Raw genomic sequence first — 25,081 nt, forward strand, 5'->3', positions numbered from 1 at the left:
ATCTATGAAGTACGTAATTTACTTGATTAAAACCAGATCATGAATAATGATGAGGATGTACGCATTCACAGTTTGTAGTTTGCATAAGTTATAACTGTTGCACTGTGTCAGGGGACAGTACAAGTTTTCTCTCTCTCTCATTACAGTCATTTCCTATTTACTGTGTAATGAAGTGATGTATAAGGTGGGAGGAGATGTGGCTAAAACTTAAAGAAGAAAGATGAAAGGGGCAGGATAGAAAATTGAGGAGTAGTTTTTAGGTATCATAGATGTAAGTTCAGGAAATAGAGCTGTGCAGATACAGGAGACCAACCAACAAGGAGGATCTCAGCATCCAACAAAATGAAGATCTTTCTTCTTCTCTTCCTCTCACTGACGACAGGTAAAACGTTTGCTGCTATTGGACTACTGATCTTAGAGATTACACTTGTTACAGCTCTGCTTCTGAAATAATTAACAGGTTGGTCTGGTTTGGGTTATTCTCATTTTGTATTAGTTTAATATAATACAGCCTCAATACAGTGCTCTGAAATCGGTCTCAGCCTCAAAATCCAGTTCTGGTCGAGCTATAAGAGAATTATTTATCGTTTTGTGAACAAATGTTACAGCAGGATTGTAAACAACAGTACAGTCATGGTAAGAGAATAAACAATAACAAGGTGTCTTTGAGGCGGTGTGGCTAAAAGACAAATTCATGTCTGCAAAATGTTCACTGACAACATTTCATGTGGGGTTTTTTAAATAGCCAGCTCCCTTGTGATGTTATCTCGTAGCATCTAAAACACAAGATCAGTATATAAACAATTTCACTAGAAAGGACCATGCCACAACAATATGTCATTTAAAGGTTTAATGAATCTGAATGAACAGAGGAAATTGTTCTTTAGCTCAAATTAGTTAGTCTTCAGAGAAAAAAACTAAATAAAAAACATAAACAAAATCAGCTTTTCAGACAGGATATTTTAGGCTGTTCACGTGTTGCTTTAGATTTAGGTTTAGACTCCACTTTCAGCAATGCACTTACGTGTTTGTATAGCCCCTCCTGTGGGCGCTCAAAAGTGGATTGTAAACAGATGATGAATGACAGAATATTAACAATTGCAATTATATAAAATCTTTCTTTAAATAAGAAAAAATGTAATTGCTGACAGATACTATTAAAATGTCCTCATAGCAGCTTACGACTACATTAAGTGTGTTATAAACCATGTATTCAATATTTGTATACTGCTTATAATTGGTAGAAGGAGCTCAAATTAAAGTGCTTAATTATTAATTAAAATGTGCTTCACAATTATCTAACAGGTGGGTAACTTTAATAACTTGTAATAATATAACATTATGTGTGTAAAAGTAAAGGTCAAAATCATTTAATTAAAGAAACGTGCAACTGAGCATTGAATGTCTGTGATCCACTGATTCAAAGAGCTGTCTGCTGACAGATCCTGCAAATGTATACAAGAAACAGTGTTTGTTGCATTAACAGAAAGCTAATTCAGATGAATGATGTCACATCGTTTCAGTGTCTAACATGATGTGAACTTTTGTCTTTGATCTACAGGTTGTGAGGCCTTGTCTGAAGTGAAGGGATGTGCATCAGGATGGGTTGAATTCACCTGCAAATATCCAAAACCAAATGTAAAATATCAAAGTATTGATGTAGTTTCTCCCAAAGAAATCATACGAAGCTCTGAGAAGGATGTGTGGGAAAACAAAGGCAGAGTTTCCCTGTACCATGATCCAAAAAATACAAATCTCAGAGTGGCCATTAAACAACTTGAACGTGAGGACTTGGGGACTATCAGTGTAAATTTCACCAACGATCGTACTCATCCCAGGACACAGAGGAAGTGAAACTTGGCGTTGGTAAGAGACACTTACTTTTTATTCAAATCCATTCTTTGGAGCTAGCATAGTATTTTAACTCAAATTTCACATTCAGTAGAGTCACTTTCTATTTTAAGTCATCATCTACTTACATAACCAAAATTGAAATCAATTTGCCATAAAGATCATATTCCAATACATACTGTATGAGTGTAGTGATGTGCATTTCAATCATGTGTTAGCACAGTATCTCAGTTTCACATTTGATATTTCTTGTTTATTTGCAGAGACAGACGGCTGCCAGGGACAATTTATCAAACTGCGTACAGAACAGCTAAAACCACCATCACATGTGATTACACAGGAAACAAATACAAGTTCTTCTGCAAACAGAACGGTTCAATCTGTGAGGATATTTTATCAACAAAATCCTCTCTGAAGTCAAACGGGACATTCACTCTCACAGAAACCAACAGTAGCTTCAGCGTGTCCATCAGTAACGTGTCCTCACATGATGCTGGTGTCTACTGGTGTGGAGTGGAAACACATGAAGGAAGTTACAGAGCTGCTCTCAGAAAGATACAGCTGGAGGTTGAAGGTGAGCAGCACACATCTGACACTTTGAGCTTTGATCTACTCATACAGAAAATTAAGTGTCTGTCTGTCTCTCTACAGCTAAAATTACTAACTTCACCAAGTTTCCAAATATTGGACAGAATCTCACATTCGGGTGTCGATATCGAAATGATGCTCCGATTAACAAATTCATCTGTAAGGGAGAAGATCCATCTATATGTCAACCTGTAGTCAGCAATTGCATGCATAGTGAATAAATAAAGCCATCATCATTGGATCAGCAATACTATGATTCACCATGGCAAAAGAAGCAGTGACAGAATCTGAGTTGGCGTGAATAAAGAGTCCCTAAGTTACAGTTTAAGTTTTATAATGAACCACAGTTGTTAGTTTGTTAGTTTCTCTGTGGTAAAGAGCAAAACATTTGGCAGCATCAGACCTTTTTCACAGAAGACATTTTTACATCACAGTAGGAAAAATACAGGTGTAAATAATAAAATGAATGAGGGCTGAATTCCATTTAGCTGCTGCAGTTTCAGGGTCCTGATATTGTTCATGCTGACTCACTGTCATGACTATAACAGAGCCATTGTTAATGTTATTATTAACACTGTGCTTTCCTGCCATCAAACAGATAAGACAGTCACTGTCATAATAATGACTTTAGGGTTGCAGTTGATTGATAGTTTATTGTTTCATGATTGATGATTGACATTGCATGTGATATACAATTTCAGTCACTGTCAACTGAAACAGTAAAAAAAACTTTTTGGTTTCAGTTAAAAAGACACAACTGAGTTAATATTTTTTCTTTCTAATCTATTTTCTATTTTTACTTAGCAATCCTGGCAAGAGCATCCTATTACTCAATTATGGCAAAAAATCATAATCACTTATTGACTAATAATATTGAGATTGTGATTAATTAACACGATTAGTCAATGATTTGGGGAGTTTGCATGCTCTCCCCGTGTCCGCGTGGGTTCTGTCCGGGTGCTCCGGCTTCCTCCCACCATCCAAAGAAATGCAGGCTGGGTTAATTGGTGTCTCCGAAATTGTCCTTAGGTGTGGATGTGATTGGTGTCTGTCTATGTGTGGCCCTGAGATGGACTGGTGACCTGTCCAGGGTGTACCCCGCCTTTCGCCCGATGTAAGCTGCATTGGCTCCAGCTCCCCGCGACCTGTTTGCAGGAGAAGCGGTTGACGATGGATGGATGACCTTTTTGAAAAAAAAGGATCTTCTTGAACTTTGAATTTTCTCTAACTCATTCAGTATAAAACGTGCTTTGTGACCAGATCTGTCTGATCTGGGCATGTTACCACACAGTTGTTTACTGTCATATGCTTAAGGCTCTTTTCTAACTTATTTGCACCAGTCTTTGGGACTGTCACAGTGTGTAACAACCGTCAAACAGCTGAATTGTTTTTTCCTTACTTGCTCTTGATCAAAAGCGCTCCACCCTTCATCTTGGCCCGAGCTGAACATATAGGTCACATAACACTGGATTATAAACACAAGTCAAAGCGAGAGCATCATTGCGAAAAAGAATGTCTCACAAAAATTATTTTACCTAGATTATTTTGTTTTCATAATTGAAAATTGCAGAAGAAATCAGAACCTTTATAGTGTATGTGAAGAAGCAATTAAGCTGAAACTCATTAAGCCTTATAATTTGCTTTGTTAAAAAAACATTTGACTTTTTTTTCAAATGGCTGTGAAATCCTGATGCTGCTTAATACTTGTTTTAAGTTCCTGCACTTCTTCAGAGCAGCGTTCTGCAGTGATGTGACAGCAGAACTTCATCAGCTACAACTAAAACCCAAGTGATCAATTCATAAACAGATTTAGTGTTGAGTGTTTCACTATGCATGTTTTTAAGGTTAATTAACATTCTGATCTCTAAGGGTTATTCTGTCTGTTCTCTTCACAAATTTAATTGTTTTCTTTTTCAGTATCACCAGCAGTATCACCAGCAGTATCACCAGCAGTATCACCAGCAGTATCCACATCTCTGTTTTTTTCAACCCAGTCAACTACTGCATCTGCAGAGAGTCCTGGTAAGAGAGCACGTTTGACTTCTTAAATCTTCTGCTAGAGAAGAGCGGGGGGGGTTAAAATGAAATTTCTATAAACGTCCACTTACATTTTGTCAACACAGACAGCTGTGGATGATAATGACCCATGTTAAAAAAAATAATTGTGGTTTATTTTGCAGGTGGCCCTGACGTCGTCATCACTGTGATCGTCTGTGTAGCTGTGCTGCTGCTGCTGTTTGTGCTGATTTTGATCCTAATCTACGCATGTAAGAGTTATTACCAGTTTGCAGAAGAAACACTCACATTTAAACATAAAACCACATTAACAACAGCTCCACCCTGTGTGGAGGTGAGGACTAACAAGGCCAAAGAAGACACTCTATATCGTTTGTAGTGACTAACATGACTTCTTTTTCATGTCTTGAAGTTAATGGACACAATGTTTTTATACAAAGAAAGGAAAAACTTCACTTATTTGCCAGACTTACAAGAGGAAACAAATAATTATAAATTTGTTGTAAAACAGAATTTCACAAAGTATAAACTTTCATTTTCCCCAACTCACCAGCATGAGTCTGGTGCGAATTAGCCTCCACCTGAAATTACTCATGCGCAGTTTAGGAGAGATCCAATCTCAATGAGGATAACAAGAAAACAAGAAAAAAATACCAGGTGTAAACAAAGGCAAGATCCGATGGTTAAAGTAACATTATATAAAATTTGTTTTTTGCGAGATTTGGTGTCAGTACTGTTGTGGAAATTACATCACAGTAGGAATATAAGGAGTATAGGAGAGGAAAGGTTAAGGATAAACACATATATATCTATAAGACATAGCAATAATATTAATAATAATAAAAAAAAAACAGCCGCATGGACCCAAGGACCATGAATCTGAGATAAATGGATAGAGGTCCTCAGGAATATGTTTTAAGTTGCTACCAGCCATGTTTCAGTGCGTTATGGGAATAATAATGTCGCTTTAAGGCTTAAAGTTAAAGGCTTAAAGAGGTAGTGTCTCAATTTGATAAAAATTGGTGAAATTAATCCATTTATGTCCTTCTGCTTTTTTACTCAGCTATTGTTATCTTACTTTTGCTTCTTCCAGGATTTTCACCTTTAAAGAACACAAGAAATGGAGCAGCAGCACAGCACAAAAAGGTCAGTGTATAAATACAACTGTCCTCTACAGAAAAAAAAATAACCGTATAAATAAGCGACCTCTAGTGGCAGTACAATGCAAACACATTAAGCATCGACTGGTATTTATTTTTTTGGGCCGACCGATGACTGATATGTGGAACCGTTATACATTTGCTGTAAAATTTTTAATCTTGGTGTCAAAATTTTGAATAACACAAACTCCAACACAAAACTTTGTTGAAAATAACAAGATTAAAGTTAATTGTCATGTTTAATCTTTAAAATAATAAATTAAATGAATTAGAGATCCATCCCAGAGATGGACTACTATAACTGAAAAATTATCATAAACTTTTCCTTTACCACCTGCTATTTATATTATAATATGTGTGATGTGCTGCAAGTAGGCAAGTTAATTTTACTAAATGTAAAAATGTCACCACAAAGTGTAGGATAGGCTCTGCATGAAGACATTTACATTTATTAATTTAGCTGACGCTTTTATCCAAAGCAGCTTGCAATTGCTCTATATGTCAGAGGTCGCACGCCTCTGGAGCAACTAGGGGTTAAGAGTCTTGCTCAGGGACACATGGTGTTTCACAGTGGATCTGAACCCAGGTCTCTCACATGAAAGGAATGCATCTTATCCACTCCCCATCACCACCCCAGGGTTAAAGAGCAGAGGTGGTGGTGTTTTACCCAACCCCCCCAGCACTGTGATAGAACGGCTGGGTAAGAAGTGACATTGACGAGCGCTGCGTTGAGCTCCAAGCTGAACATTTTTTCACTCTCGGTGACCGGAAAAAAACACTCAGCGCCCAGCGCTTGCCTCTCAACAAGCGGCTTTGCAAGGAGCTAGTAAATTTTAAGATACGTATCATCTCAGCTAAACAGGCTACAACCAGCTAACTTCGTAGTTTCAGGGTTAGCTAGTTAGCTAACCATATTAGGCTGCGTTCAAAAAGTCAAGAATAATCTTCTTTCCTAACCACCTTTCTTTGACCTCGATGGAAAACGTCATGAGGTCAAAGAAAGAGTGTCCGCCATCTAAAGGCGGACATCACGGTGGATGGTACATAGCAAAAAGGCAGATAGGGTAACAGTTACCAAATAATGGACAGGGTGTTTCCCACAGAATGACAGCGTAAGGTGAGAGAGAGAGAGAGAGAGAGAGAGAGAGAGAGAGAGAGAGAGAGAGAGCGACTGTGCAGAAGGGGTGCTGAGCGAATAGCCTAGTATATGCTCTGCCCGCAGAACTGTGATCTAAATCGATTTTACCCATAGCCTAATAAAAAACAACAATAATCGAAATACTTCCAGGTCACTTGACTCAGTTAGGAACCTTCCTAAGCAAAAAAGACGCAGCCCTAGTCTTAAAGGCGTTGACAGAACCCCGTAGATCCCAAACCTCATCCTGACCTTCACAGTCAGTGATTGTATGTATGTTGAATGGTAAACCCAACAGCTGTGTAGGTAGGGTTTGCCTCCTTTGTGTCACTCCACGTGTTTATGTCATGTGACTTAGATCATGTGATTTCCAAAACGCTCCTTTGAGTCTTATTTGGATATTGGTAAAAACAACCTATGTTGTCGTTTAGGTTTGAGGACTTGTTGGTATATATGAATGTTTGTGTGTGTGTGGTACTGTATAGGTTGAATAGATATTGCTGGAATAATTGTGCAAAAGCTGGATCACTCAAGTATGAGTGTTAAAAGAATAAGAAAGAACTTCTGGGACTCTCATTTCATAGAAAAAACAATATAAATTAATATTGACCAACAAGGATGCAGCGTTTTCACTGTTTCAGTGACTGAATCTCCCTTTTTGCTACGTGTGGAGATCCTGTTGTGTTTGTTATGAATATTTTACCTACAGTGGTCAAATTTAGATGCAGGAGCACTACCACCTCTGATAACCAACTGGCACACACATTTCTTCCCTGTTTCTTCCCTGTTGCCTCTGAACAGAAACCAAGGAGGATAACTTGTAAACAAAACTCTCCCTATAAAGTATTATACTGTTACCACGAGATAATTATCAAAAAACCACTGCAGACTACAATGGGAAATATGTTACTGTATGATATAATGTATGTGGGAATGTTTTAAAACTTTAATTATTTAAACAATATTATTAAAAGCTATTGTTCTTTAAAATTGTATTTATTTAATATCAGTTACTCAGACTCAGTTCTTATTATATGGATTTTATATGATTTTTTCAGACTGTATTTTTCATTCTGGTAGGATCATGTCTATGAGGAGATACAGCAGACGCCAAACTCAGGAAATAAGATGAACACGATTTATGCCACTGCCAACTTTCCCACAAACCCCTCTGCCTCGCTGCATTACTCCAGCATCAACTTCCAAACAGCTGTGACAGAGTTGGTGGTGAGGCAGTGATCCTCAAACCCAGCTCTGCTGCCTACGAATATTCTACTGTGAAGCAAAATCCAGCCTACTGTACAGTCAGCCAGCCGTCCAGCTCTTCAGAGGATCCTCTCTACACAACAGTCAACATGCCACAGCAGCACTGAGCAAAGATCAGCCCTGTCAATTTATGACATTTACTACATGTAGGTCAAAATTTCAGGTCATTCATTGCTGATGTGGTTGTTTACAATGAATCCAGCTCAGACTTCAGGAACTTCACCAAGATATTCAGATGTTGGACGCTGTCAACTTAAATCCTATCAATCCAGAGACACATGATTCACTTCATCATCCACATTGTTTGAGTCACCAAGGTTTGAACAGGACTTTTGCACCGATCTGTAATTACTAGAGGAGTCTTTCTTGTCTTGCTTCTGAAGCTCAGCTTTATATTACAGCTGATTATTATCTCATTACCTGATTTAACTTATCACAGATACTGTATATTGTTGACCTGGTCTGAATGAGAGTCCCAGAAATAAAAGAAAATCCTTTCCCTACAATTCAGTGATATTTTTATGTGAAATTTACATATGAGAGACCTGGGTTCAATCCCCCTCTGTGACCCATCTGCCATTGTGTCCCTGAGCAAGACACCTAGTTGCTCCAGAAGCGTGCAACCTCTGACATAAAAAGCTTTGGATAAAAGCGACTTAATTTAAAGAAACTGTTTTAAAACTGGTAGTTTGAGTTATTATATTACATATTTCATAGTTTTATGTACAAGAAAACAATCATTAAAATGTTGCTTATTATTTACAACACCAGTGTAACAGCCTCCTCATTTAATCTTATTAATTTCACTGTATGCAGGATTTATTTTATTTTTTTACTTTAGTGTCATCTAGTGGTAAAATTAAGACTGACATTGTGTCCCAGTTTGCTCCTCAGTCTCTGATTCGCCCTCTGTATTGGTGTTGCTCTTTGTCCCTTTCTCTTACTCCCTAGCGCTGCCATCCTCAAGCTCACTGTGCCAAGAAAGTGAATTTAATAATGTCAGTTATAATGTAATAATGTCAATATATTTAGAAATACAGTGGTGAAATTACCGTGTTCTGAAGTTGAGCATGTCAGTCATGTTGATTGTTTATTGTTGTGAACTTTCTCACTTTAAATGTTGCAGCTGCTAGAAATTGTGAGATGGAATGATCTCCTTGAGTTTTGTGAAGCACTGGTTCTCAAACTTTTCATGTCAAGGACCCCCAAAACTGACTCACATTAGACGACGGACCCCCATTTGAGATCCCACCGTGACACACTGTGGGAGACAACACTACATGCCTTTTACCAAGACTACAGATATCATCAAAATAACTTGAAAGATGCAACAATCACATAGAATTTTACAAATAGCAAATTAACTTTAATGTGCTGAATATCTAGATACATTCATTTTCAATTTAAATCACCAAATAAGCACAGTTTCCTGTGGTTTACTGATGTCTGCAATGATGTGTGTAGAAAAATATGAGGGGTGGAGCTTTTTGTAAGTGACATAAAATAGAATGACACTAAAGCCTGAGATCATAACCTGACTGAGGATGTTCAGTCTGACCGTGATGCTTTTCTAATTCAGTTTTGTTGAATGACTAATTATTATTGAACAAGGAGTGACTATAACAGTGTTAAAACAATGCAGGGGGGCTGTGATGGTGGGGGTGTGCTGTTTAAAATGACGGTGAGACATCAACGATCCAGCCCAGTTTGACAGTCCATCAGGTTAAAGGATCACAGGATCTGACAAAAGATCTGGAAAATGATCACAGCATCAATAGTTTAATATTTGGTTGCACTGACTGTGAGATAAACAGCAGAAATAAGAAATACAGCAATCCAGTTACAAAGGAACGTCTGCTTGCTTGTGTTTCATTTGCCAACTCAGCTTCTTACCCGAAGACTTCCTTTTGCAGTCTGGCCCAAAGTTGTTCCAGGTTTATCTTTTTGCCAGAGTACTCTGAAGGTGTTTTTTTTTTTTTCTGCCAACAAAACACTCAATAAAACAAGGCAAGGCAGATACTGCCACACGTTTTAATCTAATTCAGCCTTATTAAACCTGATTAAACATGATAACCTGTTTTTATCAGCCATCAGCAGCAGTTTCATGTGGTTTTGTTCTATCGGTAGAGACTTAAGTGAGCCTGTGGTTTGCAACCTGTTGGTTTTAAATAGCTTTTCTGGTTAAGGGTGAGAATGTCTCATAGCCAGAGGGAGATAAAAAAACAATAATAATAGTAAGAGACGTGTCAACATAGACCTCATCCACAGCCATCACTACTGTTGTTCCTACATTTCCGTGTGAAGCTTTACAGCTTATTATTACAGCTTCTGTTTAAAAAGAGTTGTATCTCCTACCATTTAAATGCTGAACACTATCTGACAATGAAAAACTAAAAGGCCATTGTACACTATCTGCTCAGCAGCAAACAGGAGACAGACACAGTTAGAGACTAACTGGTGAACACAGTCGAGCATTTAGCAGCTAAAGAGTCAAATCTTCTCTCAGGAGAGGTTCTAGCCCCAAAACAAAGCTAACAGAGAGAATACTGGACAGATGAATGACCACTCTGCTTTGCGAACAAGTTCATCTTGAAGGTGATAATATGTTAATGATGTTCATAGGTTGCTTCCACTGCCCTCCAACAGGGTCACACACAGGTCCAAAATACAAACGCACAAACAGGACCTCTACATGTCAGAGTGAGGGGGCTGCCACGCAGTCAGGCTCCCTGAGCAGTTAGGGGTTCAGGCTTTGCTCAGGTAACCTTCAGCAGTGACCAGGAGGTGAAGTGGCACCTCTCCAGCTGCCAGTCTGAACTCCTTTTGACTGATCCGTGCTGGACGTGAACCGGAACCACCATCCGGTTCCCAAGATAAGACCCCACAGACTGAGCTACTGCTGCCCAAAGGTTTAACATCCACAGGTTTTAGGAGAAAAAAATTCTAATAAAATGTCTTTAGTTTGTTCCCTCAGTCACCTGTGCAGATACACAATTTATGATCTATGAAGTACGTAATTTACTTGATTAAAACCAGATCATGAATAATGATGAGGATGTACGCATTCACAGTTGTAGTTTGCATAAGTTATAACTGTTGCACTGTGTCAGGGGACAGTACAAGTTTTCTCTCTCTCTCATTACAGTCATTTCCTATTTACTGTGTAATGAAGTGATGTATAAGGTGGGAGGAGATGTGGCTAAAACTTAAAGAAGAAAGATGAAAGGGGCAGGATAGAAAATTGAGCAGTAGTTTTTAGGTATCATAAGATGTAAGTTCAGGAAATAGAGCTGTGCAGATACAGGAGACCAACCAACAAGGAGGATCTCAGCATCCAACAAAATGAAGATCTTTCTTCTTCTCTTCCTCTCACAGACGACAGGTAAAACATTTGCTGCTATTGGACTACTGATCTTAGACATTACACTTGTTACAGCTCAGCAAGTAGAGCAATGACTTCACAGTTAAGATGTCTCACTCAGTAAAGCTTGGTCACAAAAACACAAATTTTTTTTTAAAGTATTTTACATGATGAAAAATAATCGACATCCATTTTTGTAAACACTGAAATTGATCTCAGCCTCAAAATCCAGTTCTTTCAGGCTATAAGAGAAATATTTTAAGTCTGAAAGGATATTTATAGTTTTATGTACAAATGTTAGAGCAGGATTGTGAGGAACAGTACAGTAATGGTGGAAGAAAAAGCTTTTCAGACATGATATTTCAGGGGGTTCAGGAGTTGATGACTGTAGACGCCACTTTCAGCAATAATATTATCAACGTGTTTGTATAGCCCCTCCTGTGGGTGTCCATCAGTGGAGGCTGGTAAATAAACAAATGAATGACAGTTTATTTTTACATTTAAATGTCTTCAAAAAAGTAATAATTGCTGACATTAAAATTGCTAAATTAAAATCTCAGGGTGGCCATTAAACTAACAGAACATGAGGACTTTGGGAAGTACACCAGTAAATTTGACAATCGACTTTTACAACCCAATGCACATCTAATGAATTAAATGAAATTTCAGAAACATATTCTCTCTTTGCTTTTTATGTATCGAGGCATAACTGATTTAATTCAGCTTTCATACTGTACATGTAAAGTGTGGTGCCACTACTCTAAATTATTTTGCTTCCACATCCAGTAGAGAAATCAATTTGCCATGAAGATCAGATTCCAAAAAAAGCAGATGTAACACTCTCCCCACTCATCACCAATGTAAGCAACTCCTCATTGTCCGTTGGACTCGACCCCGACACCCTGAACAACTGCAGGCCCATCTCCATCATTCTTTCTCTGTCCACAATCCATGAGCGAGTTGTCGATACTCACTCAAACTGCCCTACTTAAAATCACCCAATGACATACTTCCTCTGACTCTGGGTTCCTCACCATCCCCTATCTCCATGCTATCTTTCAAACAGACCCTCAAAACCCACCTATTCAAGACTGCATTCTCCGGTTCTGTCCTTCCCCTCTCTCCCTCCTTTTCTTTTTTAACCAGTTACTTTTATTTTTCGCCCTGTAAAGCGTATTTGAGTGTTTAGAATATTATCAATATCATTCACACCTTATGAGTGTGGTGACCACGTGTTAGCACAGCATTACTGTATTTTAATTCCGGTTTTACCTTTCTGAGAAAGACGGCTGTCAGAATCAATTTATACAAACTGCGTACAGAACAGCTAAAACCACCATCTCATGTGATCACACAGGAAACAAACACAAGTTATTCTGCAAACAGAACGGTTTAATCTGTGAGCTGAAGGTTAACTGTGAGCAGCACACATCTGACTCTTTTAGCTTTGATTTTCTCACGCAGATAATTAAAGTGTCTCTGAAATATGTTGTTAAATACAGTCACTGATACACACCAATGTCTTTCTGTCTGTGTCTCTACAGCTTCTATTACTAACTTCACCACGTTTCCAGCTGTTGGACAGAATCTCACATACTGGTGTCGATTTCCAAATTATACTCTGATAAACAAATTCATCTGTAAGGGAGAAGATCCATCTATATGTAAACCTCTATTAAGCACACAGCACAACAAGACCATTGGGAGGTTTTCTATGCAGGAGGAACAAGATAAGAGAAAGATCACCATAACAGTGAGAAACGTAACAACAGACGACACTGGGACATACTGGTGTGGAGCAGAAACCACTGACAAAACACGCAGATACAAATTCTTCGAAAAGCTGGTGATGACTGTAGGTGAGTGATGTTGTTTTATTGTGTGGATGTAATCTGATCCTGGTTCAGATTGTAGGAGGGTAATAGTTGGATGACAAGCATGAAAAGAAAGCTATAGTAATTATTGATTACTGCTGGACTCTTATTTCATCTTATAAAGTTATTTTAATAAATATTGGTCTGTAGAGTTTCAGGGTCCTGTTCCAGAAAGCTGGTTTAACCCAACTGACCATCAGTTGTATCAGCTCTGAGTATGTTAACCTCATATTACATGCATGATGAATAACTAAAGCCATCATCAATTGATCTGCAATCCAATGATTCACCATGGCGACGGGTAAAGCTAAAGAAGTAGTGAGAGAATCAGTTATTTTCTCTGTGGTAAAGTGCAAAACACTTGGCAACAATTGACCTTTTCACAAAAGACATTTTTACATCACAGAAGGAGAAACACAGGTGTAAACAATAAAATACATGAGGGCTGAATTCCATTTAGCTGCTGCAGTTTCAGGGTCCTGATATTGTTCATGCTGACTCACTGTCATGACTTACTGTTAGACTTGAATATAACAGAGCCATTGTTAATGTTATTATGAACACTTGTGCTTTTCCTGCCATCAAACAGATAAGACATATTTCAGTCACTGTAAGCTGAAACAATAATAATGACTTTAGGGTTGCAGTTGAAAAGGCCCCTCAAAAACTGAGATAGTTTTATCTGTTTCATGTATTGATCTTGATTAAACAGCATCCTATTTCATCCATGTTTAAGCATGTAGTAGATTTTGAAATGCTGTTACAAAGGCAGTCAACTGGGATATCCTGTCACTGGCTGACTCAGTCTGCAGAAAGATATCTTGTTGCTATTTGTGCTCTTGTTTTCATTTCCTGCACTTCCATTTTCAGAGCAGCGTACTGCAGTGATGTGACAACAGAACTCTATCAGCAACGACTAAAACCCTTAACAAGTGATCAATTTTATTTACACAGATGTAGATACTTCACTTTTTAAGGATAGATGCACATTTTATCAATTCTTACAAATCAATACTCAGATTCCTGTATGTGCATTGAAAGTCTTACTGTTCACTGTTATTGTGACTAATACTAGCTGCAAAGAGATCATTTCCTAAAGGATGTGAGAATACATTTAGAAATTCAGCTGAAGCTATATGAGGTTCTGGGCTGGACAATTGTTTTTTACTCCGAGCCAGACAACCAACAACCACTCCTGGGTTTAGCTGTTCTTTAGCTCAAATTGATTCATTAGAATCTACATTTCAAACATGATATTTTAGGCTGTTCAAGTGTTCTTTTAGATTTAAATTTAAAAACCACTTCCAGCTAAAAACTTTTAATTAATGTGTTTGTATAGCCCCTCCTGTGGGCACTCAAAAGTAGAGGCTGCTAAACCGATGATGAGTGACTGTATGTTAAAACACAGTTGCAATTATATAAAATCTTTAAATAAGATATTATAATTGCTGACAGATACTGTCCTCATAGCAGCCTATAACTACATTATAGTGTGTTAAAAGAATGTATTAAATGTTTGTATACTGCTTCCAAGTGGTAAATATTGAGCTCAAAGTAAAGTTGCAATGTTGCATTGATAGAGAGCTAATTCAGATGACAGTCTGTCAAGTGTCATGTTGTGAACTTTTGTCTTTCAGGTCATGAGGTCTTGTCTAAAGTGAAGGGATGCCCAGTAGGATGGATTCAATTCACCTGCAAATATCCAAAACCAAATGTAACATATGAAAGTATTGATTTAGTTAATCCCAAAGAAACCATACGAACTGCTCTAAAGAATGTGTGGGAAAACAACGGCAGAGTTTTCCTGTACCATGATCCAAAAAAAAAAATCTCAGGGTGGCCATTAATAAAACTGAACGTGAGAACTTTGGGAAGTACACCTGTAAATTTAACCAACTACCTGACTCATGTGACACAGTGGAATTGGAATTGGACGTTGGTAAGAGGCACTCACTTTTTATTAAAATTAATTTATTGGATACATTGTTAACATCATTTATACACACACACACACACACACACACACACACACACACACACAGCTGGTTACAGATGTTGGTTATGAATTTCCAGACAATTTTGACTCTAATTCCACATTCAGTAGAGTCACTTTCTACAGTGAGGAAAATAAGTATTTGAACACCCTGCTATTTTGCAAGTTCTCCCACTTAGAAATCATCATCATTTTTTTTAGATTATGTCTCTCAGTGGACATGCACCTACGATGAAAATTTCCGACCCCTCCATGATTTCCAAGTGGGAGAACTTGCAAAATAGCAGGGGTTCAAATACTTATTTTCCTCACTGTATATCAAGTTATCATCTACTCAGATAAACAAAATGGAGATCAATTTGCAATAAAAGCAGATTTAACATGATTCACACTTTACTGTATGAGTGTGGTGATTTGCATTTCCATCATGTGTTAGCACATTATCACAGTTTCACATTTTACCTTTCTTGTTTATTTGCAGAGACAGACGGCTGCCAGGGACAATTTATTCAAACTGTGTACAGAACAGCTAAAACCACCATCACATGTGATTACACAGGAAACAAATACAAGTTCTTCTGCAAACAGAACGGTTCAATCTGTGAGGATATTTTATCAACAAAATCCTCTCTGAAGTCAAACGGGACATTCACTCTCACAGAAACCAAGAGTAGCTTCAGCGTGTCCATCAGTAACGTGTCCTCACGTGATGCTGGTGTCTACTGGTGTGGAGTGGAAACACATGAAGGAAGTTACAGAGCTGCTCTCAGAAAGATACAGCTGGAAGTTAAAGGTGAGCAGCACACATCTTTTAGCTTTGATTTTCTCACACAGATAATTAAAGTGTCTCTGAAATATGTTGTTAAATACAGTCACTGATACACAACGATGTCTGTCTGTGTCTCTACAGCTTCTATTACTAACTTCACCACGTTTCCAACTGTTGGACAGAATCTTACATACTGGTGTCAATATCCAAATTATATCTGATAAACAAATTCATCTGTAAGGGAGAAGATCCATCTATATGTCAACCTCTAGTAAGCACCGCACAGCACAACAAGAACACTGGGAAGTTTTCTATGAAGGAGGAACAAGATAAGAGAAATATCACCATAACAGTGAGAGACGTAACAACAGACGACACTGGGACATACTGGTGTGGAGCAGAAACCACTGACAAAACACACAGCAACAAATTCTTCCACAAACTGGTGATGACTGTAGGTGAGTCATTTTTATTGTGTGAATGAAATCTGATCCTGGTTCAGATTGTAGGACGGTAACCGATTGTTGGCCAACTTAACATTCTTCCACAGATTGTTGATGACTGTATGTGAGTTGTCAAATGCTGCTTCCTTACACCGATTCCTAACATACAGCGAGGGATCACAGGTTTCCCAATCAGCACCTTTTACCTCTAATTAAATTAACTACATTACAGTTAACAGTAACATAAAATAGGCACACAAGCTGAAAGCTGACACAACATTGTAATTTAAACCCATGTAAATTATACAAATCCCTCCATCTTTAGATAAATGACATCAGACATCAAATTTCCCCTGTTGGTTTTTCTTAAATACCAAATGTATTCTCTCCTTCTTAGTTTGAATTAAACCTGTTAAATATATTGTTGTTTGCGTGCTTAAAAGCTTAACTTAAATGTAATTGACTGTTTGTTTACAGTGTCACCGGCCGTGTCAACAAATCCCCCTGCAACCTCTTCACCATCTGTAACAAAGCCAGCTGCTGTTTCTTATGGTGGTTTTGGTGAGAAAGCATGTTTGTTCATTTAAACCCTAAGGAATAATGCTTGTATACTAGGCTGAGTGTCTTTAATTGGTCATGGTAAAATACTTCTGACTACAAATATTTAATAGTTTTTTGTTGCTAATACTATAAGTATTGATGCTTTCTTCATTTTGTTAATGTTGGATGTAATTTTGATTTCTTGTTTTCTCGTGTAGATCGGACATCTGTGTTGACGATTGCTGTGGCCCTCTCTTTGGATGTGCTGCTGTTGCTGCTTATGCTCACTACATATTTTGTCTACACACGTAAGAGGTTTTCACTGGTTTTAATATCATCAAACATCTCCAAAAACACATTTGGTGGCTACTTTTTGATCAAAACATTTAGATCACTTTAATGGCAGACATGTAAGTATATTTGTCTGTGGATCAACTAACATCTCAACTGACAAATTTTGGTCGAGACTTTTTATGTAGTTGATCCTTCACAGAATCTGATGGGTCACAAATTTAGCATAGCAATATAGGACAGAGAAGAAAGTAGAACACCAGCGGTGAAAACATATGCCTCCTCACTACTAGAAATGAATGGGGAACATAATTTGGTACAGCTTAAGATTGAATTTAATTGAGTTTTAATTGTTTGTACAAATTTGTTCAAACCTTATTTTTTGGCAAACTCACAGCCCTATCATGTGTAGTCGATTTCATGATTCCATCATAGTTTCAGGCAGACAGAGACCAACTGTGCCTGCTTTTAGTCTACTCCAATACAGTTACATTTCTTACACTAATTAGGCCGTTCAAAGACAAACCATACTCCACAACATGATATTTTACTATGCTCCAACTTTTGTTTCTTAAACTAGCACTTCAGGTAATGTGCTATGGAGGATGATTTAACCAAGAAATAAAAGGGGAAAATTGCGACAATTTTTTTTTATATTATAGCATTAAAGATAATCAGGCCATACATGTTATTAAAAACTGAAAAATGAACTGGAATATTGAAATGACAAATTGATGTTGTTATTTAAATTGAAAAGTCCTGAAATAGAAAACTGAAATGCTTAAATCTTAATGCTTAAATTAAAACCTTAAAGGCAAACACTTCAATTGAAATGTTAATTGGAAATAAAACAATTTTAAAGTAAATTTCAGGTTTCACCTGTGCTTTTTAGGATACTCAAAGACACTTTACAATAAAACCAGTACATTAAGCACATAAAAAAATAGTTACATAATATACATCAATGCAGGGAAGAGCATAAAACTAACAGCAGGTGAAATTTAACATTGTTAAGAGGCTGAAGGCTAATCTAAAGAGGTAGGTTTTGATAAGTGATCTGAATGTGTCCAGGTCAGTACAATGGATCTGTATGGGTAGGAAGTTCCAAAGGGAGGGGAGCTGTGGGGTGTGAAAAGCTCCCAGTCACCCCAGGTACGGTGCTTGGTCCTGAGTGGTGAGGAGAGGAGGTTTATGTTAGAGGAGCAGAGGTTTCGGGAGGGATTGTGGTGGTGGAGCAGGTCTGTGAGGTAGGAAGAGGCCTGGTTATGGAGGGTTTTATGGGTGAGGAGGAGGATTTTAAACTGAATGCGCTGGGAAACAGGGAGCCGGTGGGGATTCTGGAGGATGCAGGTGTGAATGAGAAGGCGGGCAGCAGAGTTTTGGATGTATTGAAGTTTATATAGGGCTTTGGCAGATGAACCATAAAGGATGCTATTGGAAAAGTCCATTCTGGATGTAATGAATGTAGGGATCAGAGTGTCAGCAGCAGAGAAGTTGAGTGATGGGCAGAGACTTTAATAAGTTTAACATTTCCCGTTTTCATTTAAGTACTGGGGGAAAAAAATCCTCTATAATGTGACAACGTTTTAGGAATACTTAAATGAAGACAATTCTGCACATGTATTACTGCTTATTCATTTTACTACTATAACATTTTGTTCTCTTCCCTTTCTCTCTTTGTCTGACAGGATTTGCAGGTTTTAAGAATACAAGGACAGAAGCATGAAGAAAATCAAAGAGAAGGAAAAGAAGTGCACTAGTTTACTTATGCTAGATTTCAAAAGAAGCCCTTTATAATATTCCTGTAATATCCCACATATATTCTGTAATTTAGCCCAACTACTAATGTCACCATAACAGTTTAAAATATTAAATTGATATTTCTCTTTAATTAATATTGTTTAACTTATAACTAAATCATTTTATCCACATTTATCATTTAATAGTCTAACGTGAGCGGACACATTCTACCTGCAGCAGCTAACTGTGAACTGAGATCAATGACTGATCTCGTGGCATTTGCAAAGAAAAAAACCGCGAGACCAGGAAATAGTGTGGCTCCAACTTGGTGCAGTCGGAGAAAAGCAGCTGCGGCCGCCGGATTCAGCGCATGCAAACGCCTTGCTCCCACGAGGTTTTTACTGTCATATGACATGGTGGGGCTTTGCAGCGCCGGCAAAAGTTGGACACAATTTCTAACCAGCATGCCTTTTTTTTAAGTCCAGCATGCATCACTTTAAGTCATTACGTTTATTATGTCACTTATTATAAATAGCCATAAAGTTGTACTCCTGTGGTGGCAGGAAAGCAACTTAGCTGCCTTTCATCTGAGTTCCAGTGTGAAACAAGACTGATTTGTTTTTTTTAATACAGTGAATTAACACTACTTTAGGATATGCCTATATGAGTCGTATTTGGAGGTTGGTAAAAACAAACTATGTTGTCCTTGAGGTTGGAGGACTTGACAAAACATTCCCTATAAAGTATTATATTGTTACCACATGAGCTAATGATCAGAAACCCACTGTAGACCACAACGGGAAATGTGTTACTGTATGATATAATGTATATGGGAATGTTTTAAAACTTTAACTATTTATACAATATTGATAATAGCTATTGTTCTTTTAAATTTTTTTTACAGAAAATCTGTTACTCAGACCTGTTTGTATTTTAACTTACAGTGTTGAGCACATTTTGAATGGAGAGTTCTCCAGACTCAGAAAATAAGATGAACCCTAGAACTCGATTTATGCCAACTTTCCCACAAACCCCTCTGCCTCGCTGCATTACTCCAGCATCAACTTCCAAACAGCTCTGACAGAGTTGGTGGTGAGGCAGTGATCCTCAAACCCAGCTCTGCTGCCTGAAAATATTCTACTCTGAAGCAAAATCCAGCCTACTGTACAGTCAGCCAGCCGTCCAGCTCTTCAGAGGATCCTCTCTACACAACAGTCAACAAGCCACAGCAGCACTGAGCAAAGATCAGCCCTGTCAATTTATGACATTTACTACATGTATGGTCAAAATTTCAGGTCATTCATTGCTGATGTGGTTGTTTACAATGAATCCAGCTCAGACTTCAGGAACTTCACCAAGATATTCAGATGTTGGACGCTGTCAACTTAAATCCTATCAATCCAGAGACACACGATTCACTTCATCATCCACATTGTTTGAGTCACCAAGGTTTGAACAGGACTTTTGCACCAATCTGTAATTACTAGAGGAGTCTTTCTTGTCTTGCTTCTGAAGCTCAGCTTTATACAGCTGATTATTATCTCATTACCTGATTTAACTTATCACAGATACTGTATATTGTTGACCTGGTCTGAATGAGAGTCCCAGAAATAAAAGAAAATCCTTTCCCTGCAATTCAGTGATATTTTTGTGTGAAAACTTGCACATTGAGAACATATTTGAGAAAATATTTTTGACGACTACATTGACCATTTGAATTCACATTTAATTTCCAGATAAAGTGGCTATTCCTCTTTTTGTTTTGCTCAGTTATTTACTCATTTAGTGACGTTAAACACACCAACTAGACAACTGCACTGGGATCAAATCATTATTTTACATTGCCTTGATGGCTGAGGCGGTGATGGTGCAGTGGATAAGATAAGAGACCTGGGTTCAATCCCCCACTGTGACCCCTCCACTGATGTGTCCCTGAGCAAGACACTTAACTCCTAGTTGTTCCAGAGGCGTGCAACCTCTGACATAAAAAGCTTTGGATAAAAGCGACTTAATTTAAAGAAACTCTTTTAAAACTGGTAGTTTGAGTTATTATATATATTTCATAGTTTTATGTACAAGAAAACAATCATTAAAATGTTGCTTATTATTTACAACACCAGTGTAACAGCCTCCTCATTTAATCTTATTAATTTCACTGTATGCAGGATTTATTTAATTTTTTTACTTTAGTGTCATCTAGTGGTAAAATTAAGACTGACATTGTGTCCCAGTTTGCTCCTCAGTCTCTGATTCGCCCTCTGTATTGGTGTTGCTCTTTGCCCTTTCTCTAACTCCCTAGCGCTGCCATCCTCAAGCTCACTGTGTGAAAGTTAATTTAATAATGTCAGTTATAATGTAATAATGTCAATATATTTAGAAATACAGTGGTGAAATTACAATGTTCTGAAGTTGAGCATGTCAGTCATGTTGATTGTTTATTGTTGTTGTTGGAGCTATATTCTTATTTTTGTTTATTTTGGGCTTAAGTTAATTTAAGCCTAATTTATTTATTTTCTTGTTAAAGTTAATTTGGTTTATTTTGTATTTATGCTTTACTTGTATTGTCGTTTGTTGGTCACATGGTGTTATGTTCATTTGCATAAGTAGGTCAAGGTGGGAGGTGCTGCAGGCACGAGGGCATATGTTTTTTTTTATCAGCAGTGAGAGAGGCAGCAGAAATGTCTATGAGCTTGCTTATGTGTGTGAATAAACCTCCTCAAACTCAATCTTCTTATGGACATCACTTTGCTTTGGTACCTCTGAACCTGCGTAAAGCCTAACCATGACGTAGCCTCAAGTGGCCATTTGAGAAGTTTGTTATTATTTGTTTTTGTTTAAGTTTATGGACAAATAGCCACTACATTAAGTAAAAAACATATCGTTGGTTTGCGTGGATACTGGACTTGGTTTACCGTTTCGAAAGTGGATTACTCACCTGGATGTGGGAGACAAACAAAGGAAAGGGCCTAGGAGTGACGGAGCCAGGGGGCTGGATGCAGTGCAAACATCGAATAATACGACCCACCCGACGATGTAAAATTTCCCTGGACACCGTATTAGATAACGGTGAAGCTACTGGAGCGCTGGAGCTGCACTACGGAGTGGAGGATATTATTTGCTGCAATTTGAATTCGCAAAGGCCCAAAGCCTTCACAGGTGATGCCCACAGCCGCGCGCAACAACAGCTACTGCCTGCATTCAATTCCGTGCACGAAGGCAACCACCGCAACAAACAAAGTTCCACAAGGTATGTGCTTTATTCAATCTTTGCAAGCAACTGTGTGTGTACATGACCGACATCAACAAAGGGTAAAATGTCTGACGTTGCATCTAAAGCCACAAGCGACACGGCGCTTCCTACAAGAAGACGCACAAGTTTTACTGCTAAAGGAATGATGTTTTTATGCAAACGTGTCAGGAAAAGAGATCGGTGCAATGCAGACGAGCCAAATCGTACATGAATCAGATGGATAAGTTGATGCATTCTGCAGACAATATTGATGCAGTCAAGTCTCTTTTGGATCAAATAATAATATGTGTTGATGAAGCAAAACAACATCATTTGTCATTTGTGTCACTGGACATACCTCAGGAGGAGAAGGAGAAACAAGATAAATATTTTGAACAAAAGGAAAAGTGTTTTTCAAACAGGCCATTCATATGAACTTCCAATTAAACCACCTGATAATCCAACTGATATTGGGCCTGAGGACAGTGTATCCAATAAAGGTTCTGAAACGCGTTCAAAGGCTGGTTCTAAACTGTCAAAGACTTCATCCAGTGCATCTGCAAAAATATTAGTGCAAGCGGGAAGAGCAGCGTTACAGGAACGCATGGCTGCTCTAAAACAAAGGCATATTTTGGAGGATCAGGAGGAACAAATACAACTTGAACAAGAGGACTTACGGAAGAAACGGGAACATTTAAGGAGAGAAAAGGAACAACTTGCTCTGGAGGCAGAATTAAAGGTGACAAATGCAAAATTGGAGGTTGTGGAAGTAAGCTCAAAGTGTGGTTCTAAAGTGTCAAGATGTGCATCTCAAACATCAGATGGCATGAATTCTTACTTGAAAAGGTCAGAAACTCAAGGACATATGAACTAAATCCGAATGCTGAAGGCTATGTGCCCACCAATAAAAGCTCTGAACCTACCTCCAGTCGCTTGTTAAATTCTGTCCCTGTTGGTGTTCAACCCAAACATGTTGTAAAACAACTACCCATCCTAATGTCATTCCTGTGTTTCAAAGGCAAGATACACAATCACTGGGTTTGCAAGATGTTTGTGACGATAATCCATCCATCAATTCTCCGGACATTTTGAACATCATGCAGCGTCAAAATGAAATAACTGCGCTGTTGGTCCAACAAAACACAGCCTCTGCTCTGCCTATGAGAAATATACCTGTATTTGATGGAGATCCCCTGTATTTCAAATCTTTTCTCAGAGCCTTTGAAAATTGCATTGAGGATAAAACTCAAAATTTCAGTGATTGTCTGTACTTCCTAGAACAGTACACTAGAGGGCAACCAAGAGACATTGTGAGAAGTTGTCAGCATATGCCCTCTGAACCAGGTTATCAAAGAGCAAAAACGCTTTTGATTGAACATTTTGGCAGTGAACATAAAATATCTTCGGCTTACATGGACAAAATCAACAACTGGCCCTCAATAAAACCTGAGGATGTTAATGTTTTGCAGTCATTTGCTTTGTTCCTTCGAGGTTGCTCCAATATAGTACATCATGTAAAGTATATGAAGGAGTTGGACATGCCAGCTAACCTCAGGACGATCCTAATGAAACTCCCATATAAGCTGAGGGAAAAGTGGAGAAATGTGGCATGTGATATTGGAACAAACTGGAAGCAGAGCAGTGTTTGTTGATTTTGTGAATTTCATTGAAAAACAAGTCAAAATTGTTTCAGATCCTCTGTTTGGAAATATTAATAATGTTTCTCCAGCCAGCTATGCAAAGCTATCCATGCAAGTTAAGCAGAAAAGGAAAAGTGGTACATTTGCCACCAGCATTAATGCACCAAAGGATGGACATAAAGAAATGGAAAACTTGACAGCTCACAGTAAGCAGCTCAAATGTATATTCTGCTATCTTACCAATCACACTCTGGAAAAATGCTTTCAGTTTAGAAGAAAGACACAACAGGACAAGATTCAGTTTCTAAAGGAGAAGGGCGTTTGTTTTGGGTGCTTGAAACATGGACACACAAGCAAAGACTGCAGGAGTCGTTTGGATTGTGAAGTGTGTCACAGGAAGCACCCATCTGTCCTGCATGTGGAGAAGGAGGATACTACAAGGATAACCTCCAAAGAAACTGTGAGCACTGTATCCGGGAAGCAGCAGACGTGTGGTCATATTGGGGCTGGTGAAGAGGATACTGCTGTTTTTTCCATTGTGGCTGTGCAGGTGAAAAGTCAGAAAAGTAATAAAGTTGTGCACACTTATGCTTTCCTGGATCCTGGGAGCTCTGGTACCTTCTGTACTACAAGTATGGCTGAAAGGCTGGGAGTATCAGGAAAAACTGTAATGTAGTGTTAAGGACAATGGGGCAGACTAAAACCATCAACACTACTATAGTAACCGGTCTGGAGGTGTCTGGATTTGACACCGATGACTTTATTGAGCTGCCATCTGTTCTGACACAAACAAAAATGCCTGTACCTAAAGTCAATGTGCCATGTCAGGATGATGTTGCCAAATGGGCGTATTTGAGCAGCATCAGGCTACATGAAGTAGATGTAGACTTTCTCATTGGAACCGACTCTCCTAAAGTTTTGGAGCCATGGGAACTGATAAACAGTCAATGTGGTGGACCGTATGCAGTAAGGACCAGAGTTGGCTGGGTCATAAATGGGCCTCTTCGTGCTGGAGACTCTGAAGGTACTGGTGTCAAATCAGGATGCATTGTTGTAACTGCTAATCACATATCTGTGGAACACTTGGAAAGTATGTTGATACAACAGTATAATCATGACTTTACTGAAAGAACAAGTGATGAACAACTTGAGATGTCAAGAGAAGACATTAAATTCATGAAAATT

The 25,081-nt window shown here is 38.2% G+C and overlaps 1 protein-coding gene and 1 long non-coding RNA gene across 2 annotated transcripts; both read left to right on the plus strand.

Moving 5' to 3' along the window:
• Nucleotides 1–2,146: 2,146 nt before the first annotated feature.
• LOC119885749 lies at nt 2,147–8,142 on the plus strand. Its single transcript, XR_005441385.1, has 5 exons — nt 2,147–2,425; nt 4,357–4,461; nt 4,620–4,706; nt 5,549–5,601; nt 7,831–8,142. It is a non-coding gene; the product is annotated as an uncharacterized LOC119885749 (long non-coding RNA).
• An 8,096-nt stretch (nt 8,143–16,238) lies between these two features.
• Nucleotides 16,239–20,490, plus strand: LOC119885565 (CMRF35-like molecule 1). Its single transcript, XM_038695645.1, has 4 exons — nt 16,239–16,471; nt 16,934–17,017; nt 17,215–17,304; nt 18,976–20,490. The coding sequence occupies exons 1-4, from the start codon at nt 16,327–16,329 to the stop codon at nt 19,011–19,013; spliced, it is 357 nt and encodes a 118-aa protein (XP_038551573.1). The 5' UTR covers nt 16,239–16,326; the 3' UTR covers nt 19,014–20,490.
• Nucleotides 20,491–25,081: the final 4,591 nt, after the last annotated feature.

The sequence above is a fragment of the Micropterus salmoides genome, unplaced genomic scaffold (genome assembly GCF_014851395.1).
Source record: "Micropterus salmoides isolate LMB-PRFRI ecotype aquatic unplaced genomic scaffold, ASM1485139v1 Ms_hic_scaffold_4, whole genome shotgun sequence".
Taxonomy (NCBI): Eukaryota; Metazoa; Chordata; class Actinopteri; order Centrarchiformes; family Centrarchidae; genus Micropterus; species Micropterus salmoides.